Source organism: Salvelinus alpinus, chromosome 13 (assembly GCF_045679555.1).
Source record: "Salvelinus alpinus chromosome 13, SLU_Salpinus.1, whole genome shotgun sequence".
NCBI classification, from domain to species: Eukaryota; Metazoa; Chordata; class Actinopteri; order Salmoniformes; family Salmonidae; genus Salvelinus; species Salvelinus alpinus.
Window position 1 is genome coordinate 50,055,069 of NC_092098.1, and position 17,033 is coordinate 50,072,101.

Below are 17,033 nucleotides of genomic sequence, written 5' to 3' on the forward strand. Positions count from 1 at the left end.
CCTTTTGTCTATTCCATTTGCACAACAGCATGTGAAATTTATTGTCAATCAGTGTTGCTTCCTAAGTGGACAGTTTGATTTCACAGAAGTGTGATTGACTTGGAGTTACATTGTGATGTTTAAGTGTTCCCTTTATTTTTTTGAGCAGTGTATATAAAGACAGCTAGACCCGAACAGAACTGTCTATTATACATAAAGACAGCTAGACCCGAACAGAACTGTCTATTATACATAAAGACAGCTAGACCCGAACAGAACTATCTATTATACATAAAGACAGCTAGACCCGAACAGAACTGTCTATTATACATAAAGACAGCTAGACCCGAACAGAACTGTCTATTATACATAAAGACAGCTAGACCCGAACAGAACTGTCCATCATACATAAAGACAGCTAGACCCCAACAGAACTGTCTATTGTACATAAAGACAGCTAGACCCGAACAGAACTGTCTATTATACATAAAGACAGCTAGACCCCAACAGAACTGTCTATTGTACATAAAGACAGCTAGACCCGAACAGAACTGTCTATTATACATAAAGACAGCTAGACCCGAACAGAACTGTCTATTATACATAAAGACAGCTAGACCCTAACAGAACTGTCTATTATACATAAAGACAGCTAGACCCGAACAGAACTATCTATTATACATAAAGACAGCTAGACCCGAACAGAACTGTCTATTATACATAAAGACAGCTAGACCCGAACAGAACTGTCTATTGTACATAAAGACAGCTAGACCCCAACAGAACTGTCCATCATACATAAAGACAGCTAGACCCGAACAGAACTGTCTATTATACATAAAGACAGCTAGACCCGAACAGAACTGTCTATTGTACATAAAGACAGCTAGACCCCAACAGAACTGTCTATTGTACATAAAGACAGCTAGACCCGAACAGAACTGTCTATTATACATAAAGACAGCTAGACCCTAACAGAACTATCTATTATACATAAAGACAGCTAGACCCGAACAGAACTGTCTATTATACATAAAGACAGCTAGACCCGAACAGAACTGTCTATTATACATAAAGACAGCTAGACCCGAACAGAACTGTCTATTATACATAAAGACAGCTAGACCCTAACAGAACTGTCCATCATACATAAAGACAGCTAGACCCGAACAGAACTGTCCATCATACATAAAGACAGCTAGTCCCGAACAGAACTGTCCATCATACATAAAGACAGCTAGGCCTTTGATATTGGATACTGGCAATGAAAGGTAAAGGAATGTCATCACAGACTATCCTAAGTAACAATTACCTGTTTTAACCTTTGAGAATGCTAGGACTTCAACTTATCTCTAACATCTTTAACAAACACAGGTGTTGCAAGTTCAATCAAACATTGTCGATATGTCAACCTTTCCATTTGAACAGTGATTACTGATGAGGTCTTCTGGCAACACCCACTGCTCAAGACATTTTCACATCTACCTCTGACCATCCTAGCTGTCTGTATGTATAATGACGGAAGGGGTCAGATGACACGGATGAATTGCAATTAATTGCAAAGTCCCTCTTTGCCATGCAAATGAACTGAATCCCCCAAAAACATTTCCACTGCATTTTAGCCCTGCCACAAAAGGACCAGATGACATCATGTCAGTGATTCTCTTGTTAACACAGGTGTGAGTGTTGACAAGGACAAGGCTGGAGATCACTGTCATGCTGATTGAGTTCGAATAACAGACTGGAAGCTTCAAAAGGAGGGTGGTGCTTGGAATCATTGTTCTTCCTCTGTCAACCATGGTTACCTGCAAGGAAACACGTGCCGTCATCATTGCTTTGCACAAAAAGGGCTTCACAGACGAGGATATTTCTGGCAGTAAGATTGCACCTAAATCAACCATTTATCGGATCATCAAGACCTTCAAGGAGAATTGTTGTGAAGAAGGCTTCAGGGCACCCAAGAAAGTCCAGAAAGCGCCAGGACCAACTCCTAAAGTTGATTCAGCTGCGGGATCGGGGCACCACCAGTACAGAGCTTGCTCAAGAATGGCAGCAGGCAGGTGTGAGTGCATCTGCACGCACAGTGAGGCAAAGACTTTTGGAGGATGGCCTGGTGTCAAGAAGGGCAGCAAAGAAGCCACTTCTCTCCAGAAAAAAACATCAGGGACAGACTGATATTCTGCAAAAGGTACAGGGATTGGACTGCTGAGGACTGGGGTAAAGTCATTTTCTCTGATGAATCCTCTTTCCGATTGTTTGGGGCATCCAGAAAAAAGCTTTTCCAGAGAAGACAAGGTGAGTGCTACCATCAGTCCTGTGTCATGCCAACAGTAAAGCACCCTGAGACCATTCATGTGTGGGGTTGCTTCTCAGCCAAGGGAGTGGGCTCACTCACAATTTTGCCTAAGAACACAGCCATGAATAAAGAATGGTACCAACACATCCTCCGAGAGCAACTTCTCCCAACCATCCAGGAACAGTTTGGTGACGAACAATGCCTTTTCCAGCATGATGAAGCACATTGCCATAAGGCAAAAGTGATAACTAAGTGGCTCGGGGAACAAAACATCGATATTTTGGGTCCATGGCCAGGAAACTCCCCAGACCTTAATCCCATTGAGAACTTGTGGTCAATCCTCAAGAGGCGGGTGGACAAACAAAAAAACACAAATTCTGACAAACTCCAAACATTGATTATGCAAGAATGGGTTGCCATCAGTCAGGATGTGGCCCAGAAGTGAATTGACAGCATGCCAGGGCGGATTGCAGAGGTCTTGAAAAAGAAGGGTCAACACTGCAAATATTGACTCTTTGCATGAACTTCAATAAAAGCCTTTGACACTTATGAAATGCTTGTAATTATACTTCAGTATTCCATAGTAACATCTGACAAAAATATCTAAAGACACTGAAGCAGCAAACTTTGTGAAAATGTATATTTGTGTCATTCTCAAAACTTTTGGCCACGACTGTACAGATTAACTCAACTAGCCTGTACCGCCGTACACTGACTCGGTACCGGTGCCCCCTGTATATTGCCTCGTTATTGTTATTCTTATTGTGTTACTTTTTATTATAACTTTTTATTTAGTCTACTTGGTAAATATTTTCTTCTTCTTGATCTGCACTGTTGGTTAAGGACTTGTAAGTAAGCATTTCACGGTAAAGTCTACACTTGTTGTATTCGCCGCATGTGGCAAATAAAGTTTGATTTGATTTGATCCGCATGCTTCCCATCCTAAAGAGTTAGGAACAGTTAGTGGATATATTATGATGACCTTTTGTGACGTTTGTGTTCTTTTTGGCATTTGGCAAGGTTTTTATCGGCTGTTCGTGCACACACGTTTTTTTCCCAGAGGCAGGCTGAAGTTCGGAAGCCAAAGTCTTCAATGAAGTGTTTGTTCAATGAAGTGTTTGTTCAATGAAGTGTTTGTTGTCGTTCAATGATAGACGACTCGTTTTCATGCACATTTTTCACTTGAGAAATACTGCACCAAACATCTTAGTTAGATGTAAAATTTCGCGACTAAGAAAACGTAAAAATGTATGACTGATTTCTTGAGTTATCTAAGATTAATGCTGACAAGTTTGAGGACGTGTATACTGGCTACGGCGTCTAAAGATGGACAAACAGTACTATTGCCGCTTTTTTCCATCGTGTTCAAGTGAAGGTATTCTAAGTGTGTATGTGAGCTAGAGTATATGATTCCCTTTGGGAATCTAGTGCAGAGCTAGAGTATATGATTCCCTTTCGGAATCTAGTGCAGAGCTAGAGTATATGATTCTCTTTGGGAATCTAATGCAGAGCTAGAGTATATGATTCCCTTTGGGAATCTAGTGCAGAGCTAGAGTATATGATTCTCTTTGGGAATCTAGTGCAGAGCTAGAGTATATGATTCCCTTTGGGAATCTAGTGCAGAGCTAGAGTATATGATTCTCTTTGGGAATCTAATGCAGAGCTAGAGTATATGATTCCCTTTGGGAATCTAGTGCAGAGCTAGAGTATATGATACCCTTTGGGAATCTAGTGCAGAGCTAGAGTATATGATTCCCTTTGGGAATCTAGTGCAGAGCTAGAGTATATGATTCCCTTTGGGAATCTAGTGCAGAGCTAGAGTATATGATTCCCTTTGGGAATCTAGTGCAGAGCTAGAGTATATGATACCCTTTGGGAATCTAGTGCAGAGCTAGAGTATATGATACCCTTTGGGAATCTAGTGCAGAGCTAGAGTATATGATTCCCTTTGGGAATCTAGTGCAGAGCTAGAGTATATGATTCCCTTTGGGAATCTAGTGCAGAGCTAGAGTATATGATACCCTTTGGGAATCTAGTGCAGAGCTAGAGTATATGATTCCCTTTGGGAATCTAGTGCAGAGCTAGAGTATATGATTCCCTTCGGGAATCTAGTGCAGAGCTAGAGTATATGAGTGAGCGGAGCGAGGAGTGCAGAGCTAGATTCCCAAAGGCAGGAGTGTAGGCCCACTACAACTTCACTCCAGTAGCTCTCCAGTAGGCTCACTTCGTGAGCTCAGGGCACTTTGTGAGCCCAGCATGTATTTGTAGTCTACTTGCACACTGCTATAGCCCCTTGCTTTAGTTACTGTCATGGAGTTCACTAAATATTTTCATAAAGAAACTGATAAAACACACAGGTACTAAATCAAGGTGACTTACAAAGACGAGGACCAAGATCAAGAGAGGGAGTGTGGTGATGTAATGTCCACAACTAAAGAAGAGAGGGAGTGTGGTGATGTAGTGTCCACAACTAAAGAAGAGAGGGAGTGTGGTGATGTAGTGTCCACAACTAAAGAAGAGAGGGAGTGTGGTGATGTAGTGTCCACAACTAAAGAAGAGAGGGAGTGTGGTGATGTAGTGTCCACAACTAAAGAAGAGAGGGAGTGTGGTGATGTAGTGTCCACAACTAAAGAAGAGAGGGAGTGTGGTGATGTAGTGTCCACAACTAAAGAAGAGAGGGAGTGTGGTGATGTAGTGTCCACAACTAAAGAAGAGAGGGAGTGTGGTGATGTAGTGTCCACAACTAAAGAAGAGAGGGAGTGTGGTGAGGTAGTGTCCACAACTAAAGAAGAGAGGGAGTGTGGTGATGTAATGTCCACAACTAAAGAATCCTTTTGGAATCTGAAAAAAGCATGATGGTGTACTTACTATGTGCACATGCTAAAAGCCAGGAATGAGGTACGTAGATAACTAAGATAATTGTATCATTGCAGCAAAGTTTTTATAAACAAAACATCTGATATCTTAAAACCTCTTAAATGTAATGGCAAAATTTAGACATACCCAAAAGTAAATCCAAATCCCAAATCAAATTGTATTTGTCACAAGCCCCTAACCTTACAAGCCCCTAACCAACAATGCAGTTTTAAGAAAATACAAATAGTCTGGGAAGCCATTTGATTAGCTGTTCAGGAGTCTTATGGCTTGGGGGTAGAAGTTGTTGAGAAGCCTCTTGGACCTAGACCTGGTGCTCCGGTACCGCTTGCCGTGCGGTAGCAGAGAGAACAGTCTATGACTAGGGTTACTGGAGTCTTTGGCAATTTTTAGGGCCTTCCTCTGACACCGCCTGGTATAGAGGTCCTGGATGGCAGGTAGCTTGGCCTCGGTGATGTACTGGGCCGTACGAACTACCCTCTGTAGTGCCTTGCGGTCGGAGGCCGAGCAGTTGCCATACAAAGCAGTGAAGCAACCCGTCAGGACGCTCTCGATGGTGCAGCTGTAAAAGGACCTGCCTAGAAGGCCAGCATCCCGGAGTCGCCTCTTCACTGTTGACATTGAGACTGGTGTTTTGCGGGTACGATTTAATGAAGCTGCTCAGTTGTGCACTGGCGCCTCCCAATTGTTTTCCTATTCTGGTTAGAGCCAGTTTGCTCTGTTCTGTGAAGGGAGTAGTACACAGCGTTGTATAAGATCTTCAGTTTCTTGACAATTTCTCACATGGAATAGCCTTCATTTCTCAGAACAAGAATATACTGATGAGTTTCAGAAGGAAGTTATTTGTTTCTGGCCATTTTGAGGCTGTAATCGAACCCACAAATGCTGATGCTCCAGATACTCAACTAGTCTAAAGAAGGCCAGTTTAATTGCTTCTTTAATCAGCACACAGTTTTCAGCTGTGCTAACGTAATTGCAAAAGGGTTGTCTAATGATCAAATAGCCTTTTAAAGTAATAAACTTGGATTAGCTAACACAATGTGCCCAATGGAACACAGGAGTGATGGTTGCTGATAATTGGCCTCTGTACACCTACAGTGGGGAGAACAAGTATTTGATACACTGCCGATTTTGCAGGTTTTCCTACTTACAAAGCATGTAGAGGTCTGTAATTTTTATCATAGGTACACTTCAACTGTGAGAGACGGAATCTAAAACAAAAATCCAGAAAATCACATTGTATGATTTTTAAGTAATTAATTTGCATTTTATTGCATGACATAAGTATTTGATCACCTACCAACCAGTAAGAATTCCGGCTCTCACAGACCTGTTAGTTTTTCTTTAAGAAGCCCTCCTGTTCTCCACTCATTACCTGTATTAACTGCACCTGTTTGAACTCGTTACCTGTATAAAAGACACCTGTCCACAACCTCAATCAAACAGACTCCAACCTCTCCACAATGGCCAAGACCAGAGAGCTGTGTAAGGATATCAGGGTTAAATTGTAGACCTGCACAAGGCTGGGATGGGCTACAGGACAATAGGCAAGCAGCTTGGTGAGAAGGCAACAACTGTTGGCGCAATTATTAGAAAATGGAAGAAGTTCAAGATGATGGTCAATCACCCTCGGTCTGGGGCTCCATGCAAGATCTCACCTCGTGGAGCATCAATGATCATGAGGAAGGTGAGGGATCAGCCAGAACTACACGGCAGGACCTGGTCAATGACCTGAAGAGAGCTGGGACCACAGTCTCAAAGAAAACCATTAGTAACACACTACGCCGTCATGGATTAAAATCCTGCAGCGCACGCAAGGTCCCCCTGCTCAAGCCAGCGCATGTCCAGGCCCGTCTGAAGTTTGCCAATGACCATCTGGATGATCCAGAGGAGGAATGGGAGAAGGTCATGTGGTCTGTTGAGACAAAAATAGAGCTTTTTGGTCTAAACTCCACTCGCCGTGTTTGGAGGAAGAAGAAGGATGAGTACAACCCCAAGATCACCATCCCAACCGTGAAGCATGGAGGTGGAAACATCATTCTTTGGGGATGCTTTTCTGTAAAGAGGACAGGACGACTGCACCGTATTGAGGGGAGGATGGATGGGGCCATGTATCGCGAGATCTTGGCCAACAACCTCCTTCCCTCAGTAAGAGCATTGAAGATGGGTCGTGGCTGGGTCTTCCAGCATGACAACGACCCGAAACACACAGCCAGGGCAACTAAGGAGTGGCTCCATAAGAAGCATCTCAAGGTCCTGGAGTGGCCTAGCCAGTCTCCAGACCTGAACCCAATAGAAAATCTTTGGAGGGAGCTGAAAGTCCGTATTGCCCAGCGACAGCCCCGAAACCTGAAGGATCTGGAGAAGGTCTGTATGGAGGAGTGGGCCAAAATCCCTGCTGCAGTGTGTGCAAACCTGGTCAAGAACTACAGGAAACGTATGATCTCTGTAATTGCAAACAAAGGTTTCTGTACCAAATATTAAGTTCTGCTTTTCTGATGTATCAAATACTTATGTCATGCAATAAAATGCAAATTAATTACTTAAAAATCATACAATGTGATTTTCTGGATTTTTGTTTTAGATTCCGTCTCTCACAGTTGAAGTGTACCTATGATAAAAATTACAGACCTCTACATGCTTTGTAAGTAGGAAAACCTGCAAAATCGGCAGTGTATCAAATACTTGTTCTCCCCACTGTATGTAGATATTCCATTAAAGAAAATCAGCCGTTTCCAGCTACAATAGTCATTTATAACATTAATAGTGTCTACACTGTATTTCTGATCAATTTGATGTTATTTTAATGGACAGAAAATGTGCTTTTCTTTCAAAAACAAGGACATTTCTAAGTGATCCCAAACTTTGAACGGTAGTGTATGTTAAAGGATGGATACTGGTGTTATATAAAGGAGGTATAAAGCAATAAACTGTTAGCATCAAGCATCAAGATGGAGGGAGGAAGGGAGAGAGGATGGAGGGGAGGGAGGAAAGGAGAGAGGTAGGGATGGAGGGAGAATGGGAGAGAGGATGGAGAGGAGGGAGGAAGGGAGAGAGGATGGAAGGGAGGGAGGAAGGGAGAGAGGATGGAGGGGAGGGAGGAAGGGAGAGAGGATGGAGGGGAGGTGGGAAACGGTTTCACGCTGACAGAATAACTGTTGTGTTCAGGGGTCACTCACTAATATCAACAGAGACTGGAGATAACCTCCTAACTTTCAGGGACAAACCCATTAAACTTTTACTTTATAGTCAAAGAAAACTTTTCAGCATTTTTTTGGTGGTGAAAACGTTCACCCTTGAATGTGGTTTGGAATTTCGCCCCTGATAAAAGAGGATTTAGGACCAATGACAAAGAGAAAGATGAACCCTGATTAGCATCATAACAACAATGTCCTGTCACCTTATAAAAAGGTAAAGCTTGTTGTTCTAGAAGCCGTTGTGTGGACTCTCTCTGAGAAACCTGTCCTGAAAATGTCCCAAGAAATGTACATCTCTGAGGTCACTTTGATGTGACACTGTAGGAAGAGTAAACATCTGAGAGGCTATAATTCTGGTGTGACTTAATCTGCAGAGCTGAGTGCATGTCCTGTACGTTTCTCTGATGTGTATTGTCTCTTGACTTTCAGGCCTTATCCAAAGAAGGAAAATCACGCAGCTTTGTGTGTACCCAAGATTGATTGTTATCTGTGTGAGCCAAAGCCTGTTCACATCCTGTAGGTCCTAAAGTCTGGCTACCTGAAGATGTATACAGACAGAATACACATGCAGGCATGCACACACAGAAAGTGTTAACAAGTGTTAACAAGTAATTTGTTTTGTTGAGACATAACACAGTCTGTCTCCATTAAGATAGAACGTACAACAATAAATATACAAAGTACAAAATGAAAAAGCACTGTTCTTTTCCAAAGAATGAATTCGTCCTCCATGAATCATCATACTATTTGCAAACCTACATGTGGTAGCAAGTTTGCAAGCTAAGAGGTTTGGTCCAATGTGACTATCTATCTGAGCAAGTTGCCCAAAATGCAGTTATGTTGTCTTGACACGAATCTCTATGAGCTGGAAAGGGCATTACCACAGATAGAACAATGAGACAGATATTTCACCGGATGTATAAATGTGAAACATCTGCTTAATTAATGTCTCCATTCACTACCAAATGTGGTAGTGAGAGGAAGCCCAGTGGCAGGCAGTGGGAGATGGATCTTGGCCAACATACTCATCAAAGAAACATATGATCTCAAAGCTGTTGTTACATCATCTATTTCTCCAGATAAATATATTTAACAACAAAAAATATAAACGCAACATGCAACAATTTCAAAGATTTTACTTAGTTACAGTTCAATATAAGGAAATCAGTCAATTGAAATAAATAAATGAGGCCCTAATCTATGGATTTTACATGAATGGACAGGAGTGCAGCCAATCAGAATGAGTTTTTCCGAACAAAAGGGCTTTATTACAGACAGAAATCCCCCCCCCCCCGCAGGTGAAGAAGCCAGATATGGAGGTCTTGGGTTGGCGTGGTTACACATGGTCTGTGGTTGTGAGGCCGGTTGGACGTAATGCCAAATTCTCCAAAATAGACGTTGGAGGCAGCTTATGGTAGAGAAAAATATTAAATTATCTGGCAACAGCTCTGGTGGACATTCCTGCAGTCAGCATGGCAATTGAACGCTCCCTCAAAACTTGAGACATCTGTGGCATTGTGTTTTGTGACAAAACTGCACATTATAAAGTGGCCGTTTATTGTCCCCAGCACAAGGTGCACCTGTGTAACGATTATGCTGTTTAATCAGCTTCTCGATATGGCACACCTGTTAGGTCGATGGATTATCTTGGCAAAGGAGAAACACTCACTAACAGGAATGTAAACAAATTTGTGCAAATATTTTTGAATGAAACATGAAACACTTTACATGTTGCGTTTATATTTTTTTCAGTGTAAGATAGTAAGATAAGATAGTTCCTGTTTACATCCATTCATCCTGTTCGCAAAAAAATATATTGTTTCTGTTTGCGTTTAGAGTAAGTCATTAGACTCATCACACATAATTATCAAACCTGAATTAGTCCTGATGTCATTCATCCACAAGAGAGTTCCATACCATACATACATCCCTCCTGTATGCAATTTCTTTTTGGCCAAATTGCAATATAAAGTCATCACCCTTAAATATCACACCTTGATTTTGTTAGAGGTCTCTTGATTAATTAACAGTAGTGTTGTACTTCGTGAAGATTGCCATTTACCCCAAGTCATGTAACAAGCCATGAAAACAAGCCAGAAAAGCTGGGTCATGGATTTTGCAGTTGAGGAATTTCTTAGCCATAGACATGCTGAAACATGATGTCAACAGACACGCTCTAACACTACCTCTACATGCAGTCCACTCTAAGTTTGTAGAATTCTTTAAAGGGGAGGAGGGCTTACCCGATGATGTAAGCCAGGACCCCCAGCTGGATCAATCGGCACACGACCCCCACCCTTCTGCTCCGTACCAGCACCTGACGGGGGGTCTCGTACTCGAAGAAGAAGTCAGAGAGGGTGTTTGTGATGAAACGCTTCATCTTGCTGCTCCGCTGGTGAGAGGAAGGTCTCTCAACCCCGCTGGTATACATACACTCTCTCTCTCTCTCTACCTCCCTCCTTCAGCCTCCCTTAACCAACAGCTGACACGTTTCAGTAGCAGTGTTGGACTTTCCCCCTCCCTCCCTCCCGCTCTTTGTCTCTGACTGTCTCTCTCTCTCTCTCTCTCTCTTTGTCTCTGACTGTCTCTCTCTCTCTCTCGCCCTCTCTTTGTCTCTGACTGTCTCTCTCTCTCTCCTCGCAGGCGGTCCCTGTCACCCTTCCCTCTCTCACACTTCCTCATTCACTAACCTAGCAAATCTCTTTCTCTCTTCTTCCCTCCCCCTCCCTCTCTCTCTCTCTCTTCTTCCCTCTCCCTCCCTCTCTCTCTCTCTCTCTCTTCTTCCCTCCCCCTCCCTCTCTCTCTCTCTCTTCTTCCCTCCCCGTCCCTCTCTCTTCTTCCCTCACTCCAAAACAAACAAATACTATTGAATCTTGCCGTAAACCAAGGTGTTACTGGTCCCCAGTCCTTTAAAGCAAATAATGACTACAGTGAGCCACTGATCAGATCATTCACCATCTGTCACAGACATCCTTCTCTCACCATCCCCCTGTGACACTGTCTTCCTGGTGTACAGAGATAGCAGGGACACGCTTGATCTAAACTTAGGCCACAACAACAGCTCCCCAAATGTATATTGGATGTTTTTGTTGTCGTTGTTCATCACACAATTAAAATGTCAATGACATTCCGTTAATGTGAATGAATTAAATGAACTTGGACTATGTTTCCTGCGTCTTTAGCTATTCATTACAGATGTTATATACAGTAATGCCATTTATTTTTGGTTAAAAGGCGGGGGGGGGGCGGTAGCCAACACAAAGTATGAGCAAGAGACAGAAACTAATACATTAATAAAAGATGAAACAATAATACAATTACATTAATAATAAGGAAATCTTCCGTTCTGAATGTAATTAAACCACATCTGTTTGATCAATACAGGACCATTGAACGAACGCAATTCATTTACTTGTGCTGTGTGTTGCTTAGGAACGAGTTCAACACAACAATACCGCGCACAACAAAATGTTGTCATGTTGATTTAAAATAGAATCTATAAACTCATATCTCTGGCCAGCAATGGAAAGTACAATTTAAATGTGTTATTTATCCCAACTTTTCAAATAGCAAATGAGCTAGCATTTAAAACTTCAAAATTACCACACAATTAGCCCTATTTATACGGGGTAAGTTACAGCTGTATAGCCTACATAAACAGTAGCATTTTGAGCTACTGTTCTATGCTCTGATGCTCTGAAGGTTGTCAAAGGTTACTTCTAGTCCAGGGCTGTGTCAAATGCATATGAAATACTTCAGGTGTACTGATTGACTTACTGTAGTTTGCAGTGTCTCAAATACTTAGCCCGAGGCCTATTTATTTTAACTTTTATTTAGCTTGTCAGTTAAGGCAAGTCAGTTAAGAACAAATTCTTACTTACTGCAGTTTGCAGTGTTCAAGCTAAATCAAGCGTGTCTCAAAAACGTGGCTCTAGGCCTATTTAAAGTAGGTCTGTTTACTCCCAGAGAATTTATTCACCGCAGTGTGTGTGCGTATTTGCGTGACAGAACTCGAAACTGTCACGTTCCTGACCTGTTTTCTCTTGTTTTGTATTTATTTAGTATGGTCAGGGCGTGAGTTGGGTGGGTTGTCTATGTGTTGTTTTCTATGTTGGGGTTTTGTGCGTTCGGCCTGGTATGATTCTCAATCAGAGGCAGCTGTCAATCGTTGTCCCTGATTGAGAATCATACTTAGGCAGCCGGGGTTCACGTGTGTGTTTGTGGGTGTTTGTATTTCGTGTCAGTGTTCGTGCCACACGGGACTGTCTTTCGGTTTGATTCGCTTTTGTTATTTTGTTTCGTGTAGTGTTCAGTTTATTGTTAATAAATCATGGACACTTTCCACTCTGCGTCTTGGTCCGATCCCTACACCTCCTCTTCAGACGAAGAGGAGGAAATCAGCCGTTACAGAAACAGTTCAATAGGGATTTGTGTCGTTCCAATGACGATACTGTAGATACTGATGTTCTGAGTCTTATCCTGGACAACCATGTCTGTGTACTGACTACTGAACTGTAAGCTACTGGAGAAAATAGTTCAATATATCAATGTGTTATAGTTTATTATAAACTGGGTGGTTCGAGCCCTCAATATTGATTGGCTGACAGCTGTGGTATATCAGACCGTATACCACGGGTATGACAAAACATAACTTTTTACTGCTCTAATTACGTTGGTAACCAGTTTATAATAGCAATAAGGCACCTCGGGGGTTTGTGGTATATGGCCTAAGAACAGCCCTTAGCCGTGGTATATTGGTCATATACCACAAACCCCCGAGGTGCCTTATTGCTTCAATATATCACAGGATATGACTGGGATAGACTAGTTGAAGTAGGCTAAGCTGGAATCATTCAAAGAACATTTGCAAACCGTGTACAGTGTCTGCTTTTAATCAGGAAAAACATGTATTGTAATTGGATAAAATATGTCTGGATCACTGGATCACTGCCTCACAAGTTTGTTAAAAGGGCAGACCAGTCAAAAACGTGATTTTTTGACTGGTATACCATATGGTATATGATATACCATATGGTATATGGTCTGATATACCACGGCTGTCAGCCAATCAGCATTCAGGGCTCGAACCACCCAGTTTATAATTGCATTTATACAACGGGTGGGTCTAATCCTGGATGCAGATAGGTTAAAACCGCATTCCAGCCGGTGTCAATTACACAACTTCCCATCGGCTAAATATATGACGTTGAAATGCCTATTTACTCTGTTTCATCTGACTGTCTCATCAGCCCGGCCAGGCAATTTATAATTTGAAGGCTCCCGAGTGACGCAGGTGTCTAAGGCATCACTACAGACCCTAGTTCGATCCCAGGATGTATCACAACCGGCCGTGATCGGGAGTCCCATAGGGCGGCGCACAATTGGCCCAGCGTCTTCCCGGGTGAGAGGAGGGTTTGGCCGGGGTATGACATCATTGTAAATAAGAATTTCTTCTTGACTGACTTGCCTAGTTAAATAAAGGTTCATTGAAATATAGCCTACTAGATATACACCATAAAAAGCATCTAGACATTATCTCCCATTTCTTTTACACTAGCATTTGGTTTTCAACAGCTGAGATTTGTATTAAACTTATTGTCTGTTTCTCCGACATTTGCAACATTGTTTCAATAATGAAATTCGATCTCCAGCTGTCCCATAGTAATGAAAGTGTCACGAGTCGGGACGAGACAGACAAGCTGGCAGCTTTTCTCAGCCTGTGGAAATCATAAATCGGCATCCTTTTAATGCATATATACAAAGAAATGTCAATAGAAAACCACAAAATGCAGCTTGTTTGCTGTCATTCCAGCTTCAGTTTAAAGTGATTGTGTTGCTGTGTAGTTTGCTATCTCTTCTGAACAGTGGCCTGGCGAGAGAGAAAATGTTCTATGCCAGGCGAAATTTCACATAATTAGCTCATTTTTTTTGATGCACCTCCCAAAAAATTCCCTAGAAAACAGCCTAAACCAACAGAAATGCAGCTACTTTGCTGTTATTCTGGCTGCACTGTTTGACGTGACTATGTTAGCCAAAGTTGGCTAGCTAGCAAGCACAGGATAAGAACGTTGACAGCCATCATGGCAATGGAACATTTAGAACGAACATCCATAGATTTAGAACAAAAATACTTAGACTGGGTCGCGTCTCTGGCAACCGTACCGATAGAATGAGCGACCAGCCGGCTTGGATAGCAGCAACCCTCGTTTTCGGGACTATATCTCGTGGAAGGATGTGTTGGGTGGTTCTTTGCATGGGGTGATGTAAGTTACCTTAAACAATCAGTCTTCCAGATAGATGACACAGTAACCTTGGTGTAAAACTCTTTAGTAATAAAATGCAATTGCAGACAGAGATTCACATACAGAGTACCCCAGCAGTCTATAGTAAATATCTGTGTGGCAAAACAAGAGACCACACTCTTTAAAATCCACCTTTCCAGAAACAAGTCTCTCACCGTTGCTGCTTGCTATAGACCACCCTCTGCCCCAGCTATACCCTGGACACCATATGTGAATTGATTGCCCCCCATCTATCTTCAGAGCTCGTGCTGCTAGGTGACCTAAACTGGGACATGCTTAACACCCCGGCCATTCTACAATCTAAGCTTGATGCCCTCTGTCACGACTTCCACCGAAGTCGGTTCCTCTCCTTGTTCGGGCAGTGTTCGGCAGTCGGCGTCACCGGTCTTCTAGCCATCGTCGATCCACTTTTCATTTTCCATTTGTTTTGTCTTGTTTTCCTACACACGTGGTTTCCATTTCCCTCATGATTTGTTGTGTATTTAACCCTCTGTTCCCCCCATGTCTTTGTGTGGGATTGTTTGTTGTAAGTGCTTGTGCACTTGTTTACTGGTGCGCGTTGGGTTTTTGTACCCATATTCTGTTGTATTTTTATGCCGTTGGTTTTTGGATTAAACTGCTCCGGCTACTATCTAGTTCTGCTCTCCTGCGTCTGACTTCCCTGCCACCAGTTACACAGCCCCTTACACCCTCAATCTCACAAAAATTATCAATGAACCTACCAGGTACAACCCCAAATCCGTAAACACAGGCACCCTCATAGATATCATCCTAACCAACTTGCCCTCCAAATACACCTCTGCTATCTTCAACCAAGATCTCAGCAATCACTGCCTCATTGCCTGCATCCATAATGGGTCTGCGGTCAAACGACCACACCTCATCACTGTCAAACGCTCCCTAAAACACTTCAGCGAGCAGGCCTTTCTACACGACCTTGCCCGGGTATCCTGGAAGGATATTGACCTTATCCCGTCAGTAGAGGATGCCTGGTTATTCTTTAAAAGTGCCTTCCTCACCATCTTAAATAAGCATGCCCCATTAAAAAAAATGGAACAAGGAACAGATATAGCCCTTGGTTCACTCCAGACCTGACTGCCCTTGACCAGAACAAAAACATCCTGTGGCGTACTGCATTAGCATCAAATAGCCCCCGTGATATGCAACTTTTCAGGGAAGTTAGGAACCAATATACACAAGCAGTTAGGAAAGCAAAGGCTAGCTTTTTCAAACAGAAATGTGCATCCTGCAGTACAAACTCAAAAAAGTTCTGGGACACTGTAAAGTCCATGGAGAATAAGAGCACCTCCTCCCAGCTGCCCACTGCACTGAGGCTAGGAAACACTGTCACCACCGATAAATTTCCGATAATTGAGAATTTCAATAAGCATTTTTCTACGGCTGGCCATGCTTTCCACCTGGCTACCGCTACCCTGGTCAACTGCCCTGCACCCCCCACAGCAACTTGCCCAAGCCTCCCCCATTTATCCTTCACCCAAATCCAGATAGCTGATGTTCTGAAAGAGCTGCAAAATCTGGACCCCTACAAATCAGCCGGGCTAGACAATCTGGACCCTCTCTTTCTAAAATGATCTGCCGAAATTGTTGCAACCCCTATTACTAGCCTGTTCAACCTCTCTTTCGTATCGTCTGAGACCCCCAAAGATTGGAAAGTTGCCTCAGTCATCCCCCTCTTCAAAGGGGGAGACACTCCAGACCCAAACTGCTACAGATCTATATCTATCCTACCCTGCCTTTCTACGGTCTTCAAAAGCCAAGTTAACAAACAGATCACCGACCATTTCGAATCCCACCATACATTCTCCGCTATGCAATCTGGTTTCAGAGCTGGTCATGGGTGCACCTCAGCCACGCTCAAGGTCCTAAACAATATCATAACTGCCATTGATAAGAGACAATACTGTGCAGCCGTATTCATCGACCTGGCCAAGGCTTTCGACTCTGTCAATCACCACATCCTTATCGGCAGACTCAACAGCCTTGGTTTCTCAAATGATTACCTTGCCTGGTTCACCAAATCGGAGGGCCTGTTGTCCGGACCTCTGGCATTCTCTATGGGGTTCCACAGGGTTCAATTCTCGGGCCGACTCTCTTCTCTGTATACATCAATGATGTCGCTCTTGCTGCTGGTGATTCTCTGATCCACCTCTAAGCAGACGACACCATTCTCTGTACCTCTGGACCTTCTTTGGACACTGTGTTAACTAACCGCAAGACGAGCTTCAATGCCATACAACTCTCCTTCCATGGCCTCCAACTGCTCTTAAATGCAAGTAAAACTAAATGCATGCTCTTCAACTGATCGCTGGACGCACCTGCCTGCCCGTCCAGCATCACTACTCTGGACGGTTCTGACTTAGAATA

General features: G+C 42.9%; 1 protein-coding gene across 3 annotated transcripts in view; it reads right to left on the reverse strand.

Moving 5' to 3' along the window:
- Positions 1-10,860, reverse strand: part of LOC139537865 (P2X purinoceptor 1-like) — a 43,981-nt gene extending 33,121 nt beyond the window's left edge. The window contains exon 1 of one of the 3 annotated variants that reach the window (XM_071339719.1): positions 10,590-10,860. In XM_071339719.1, the coding sequence (XP_071195820.1) occupies positions 10,590-10,777 (188 nt within the window). In that variant the 5' untranslated portion in view covers positions 10,778-10,860. The remainder of the gene's footprint in view (positions 1-10,589) is intronic. The other 2 variants (XM_071339718.1, XM_071339720.1) reach the window with 2 other exon arrangements.
- Positions 10,861-17,033: the final 6,173 nt, after the last annotated feature.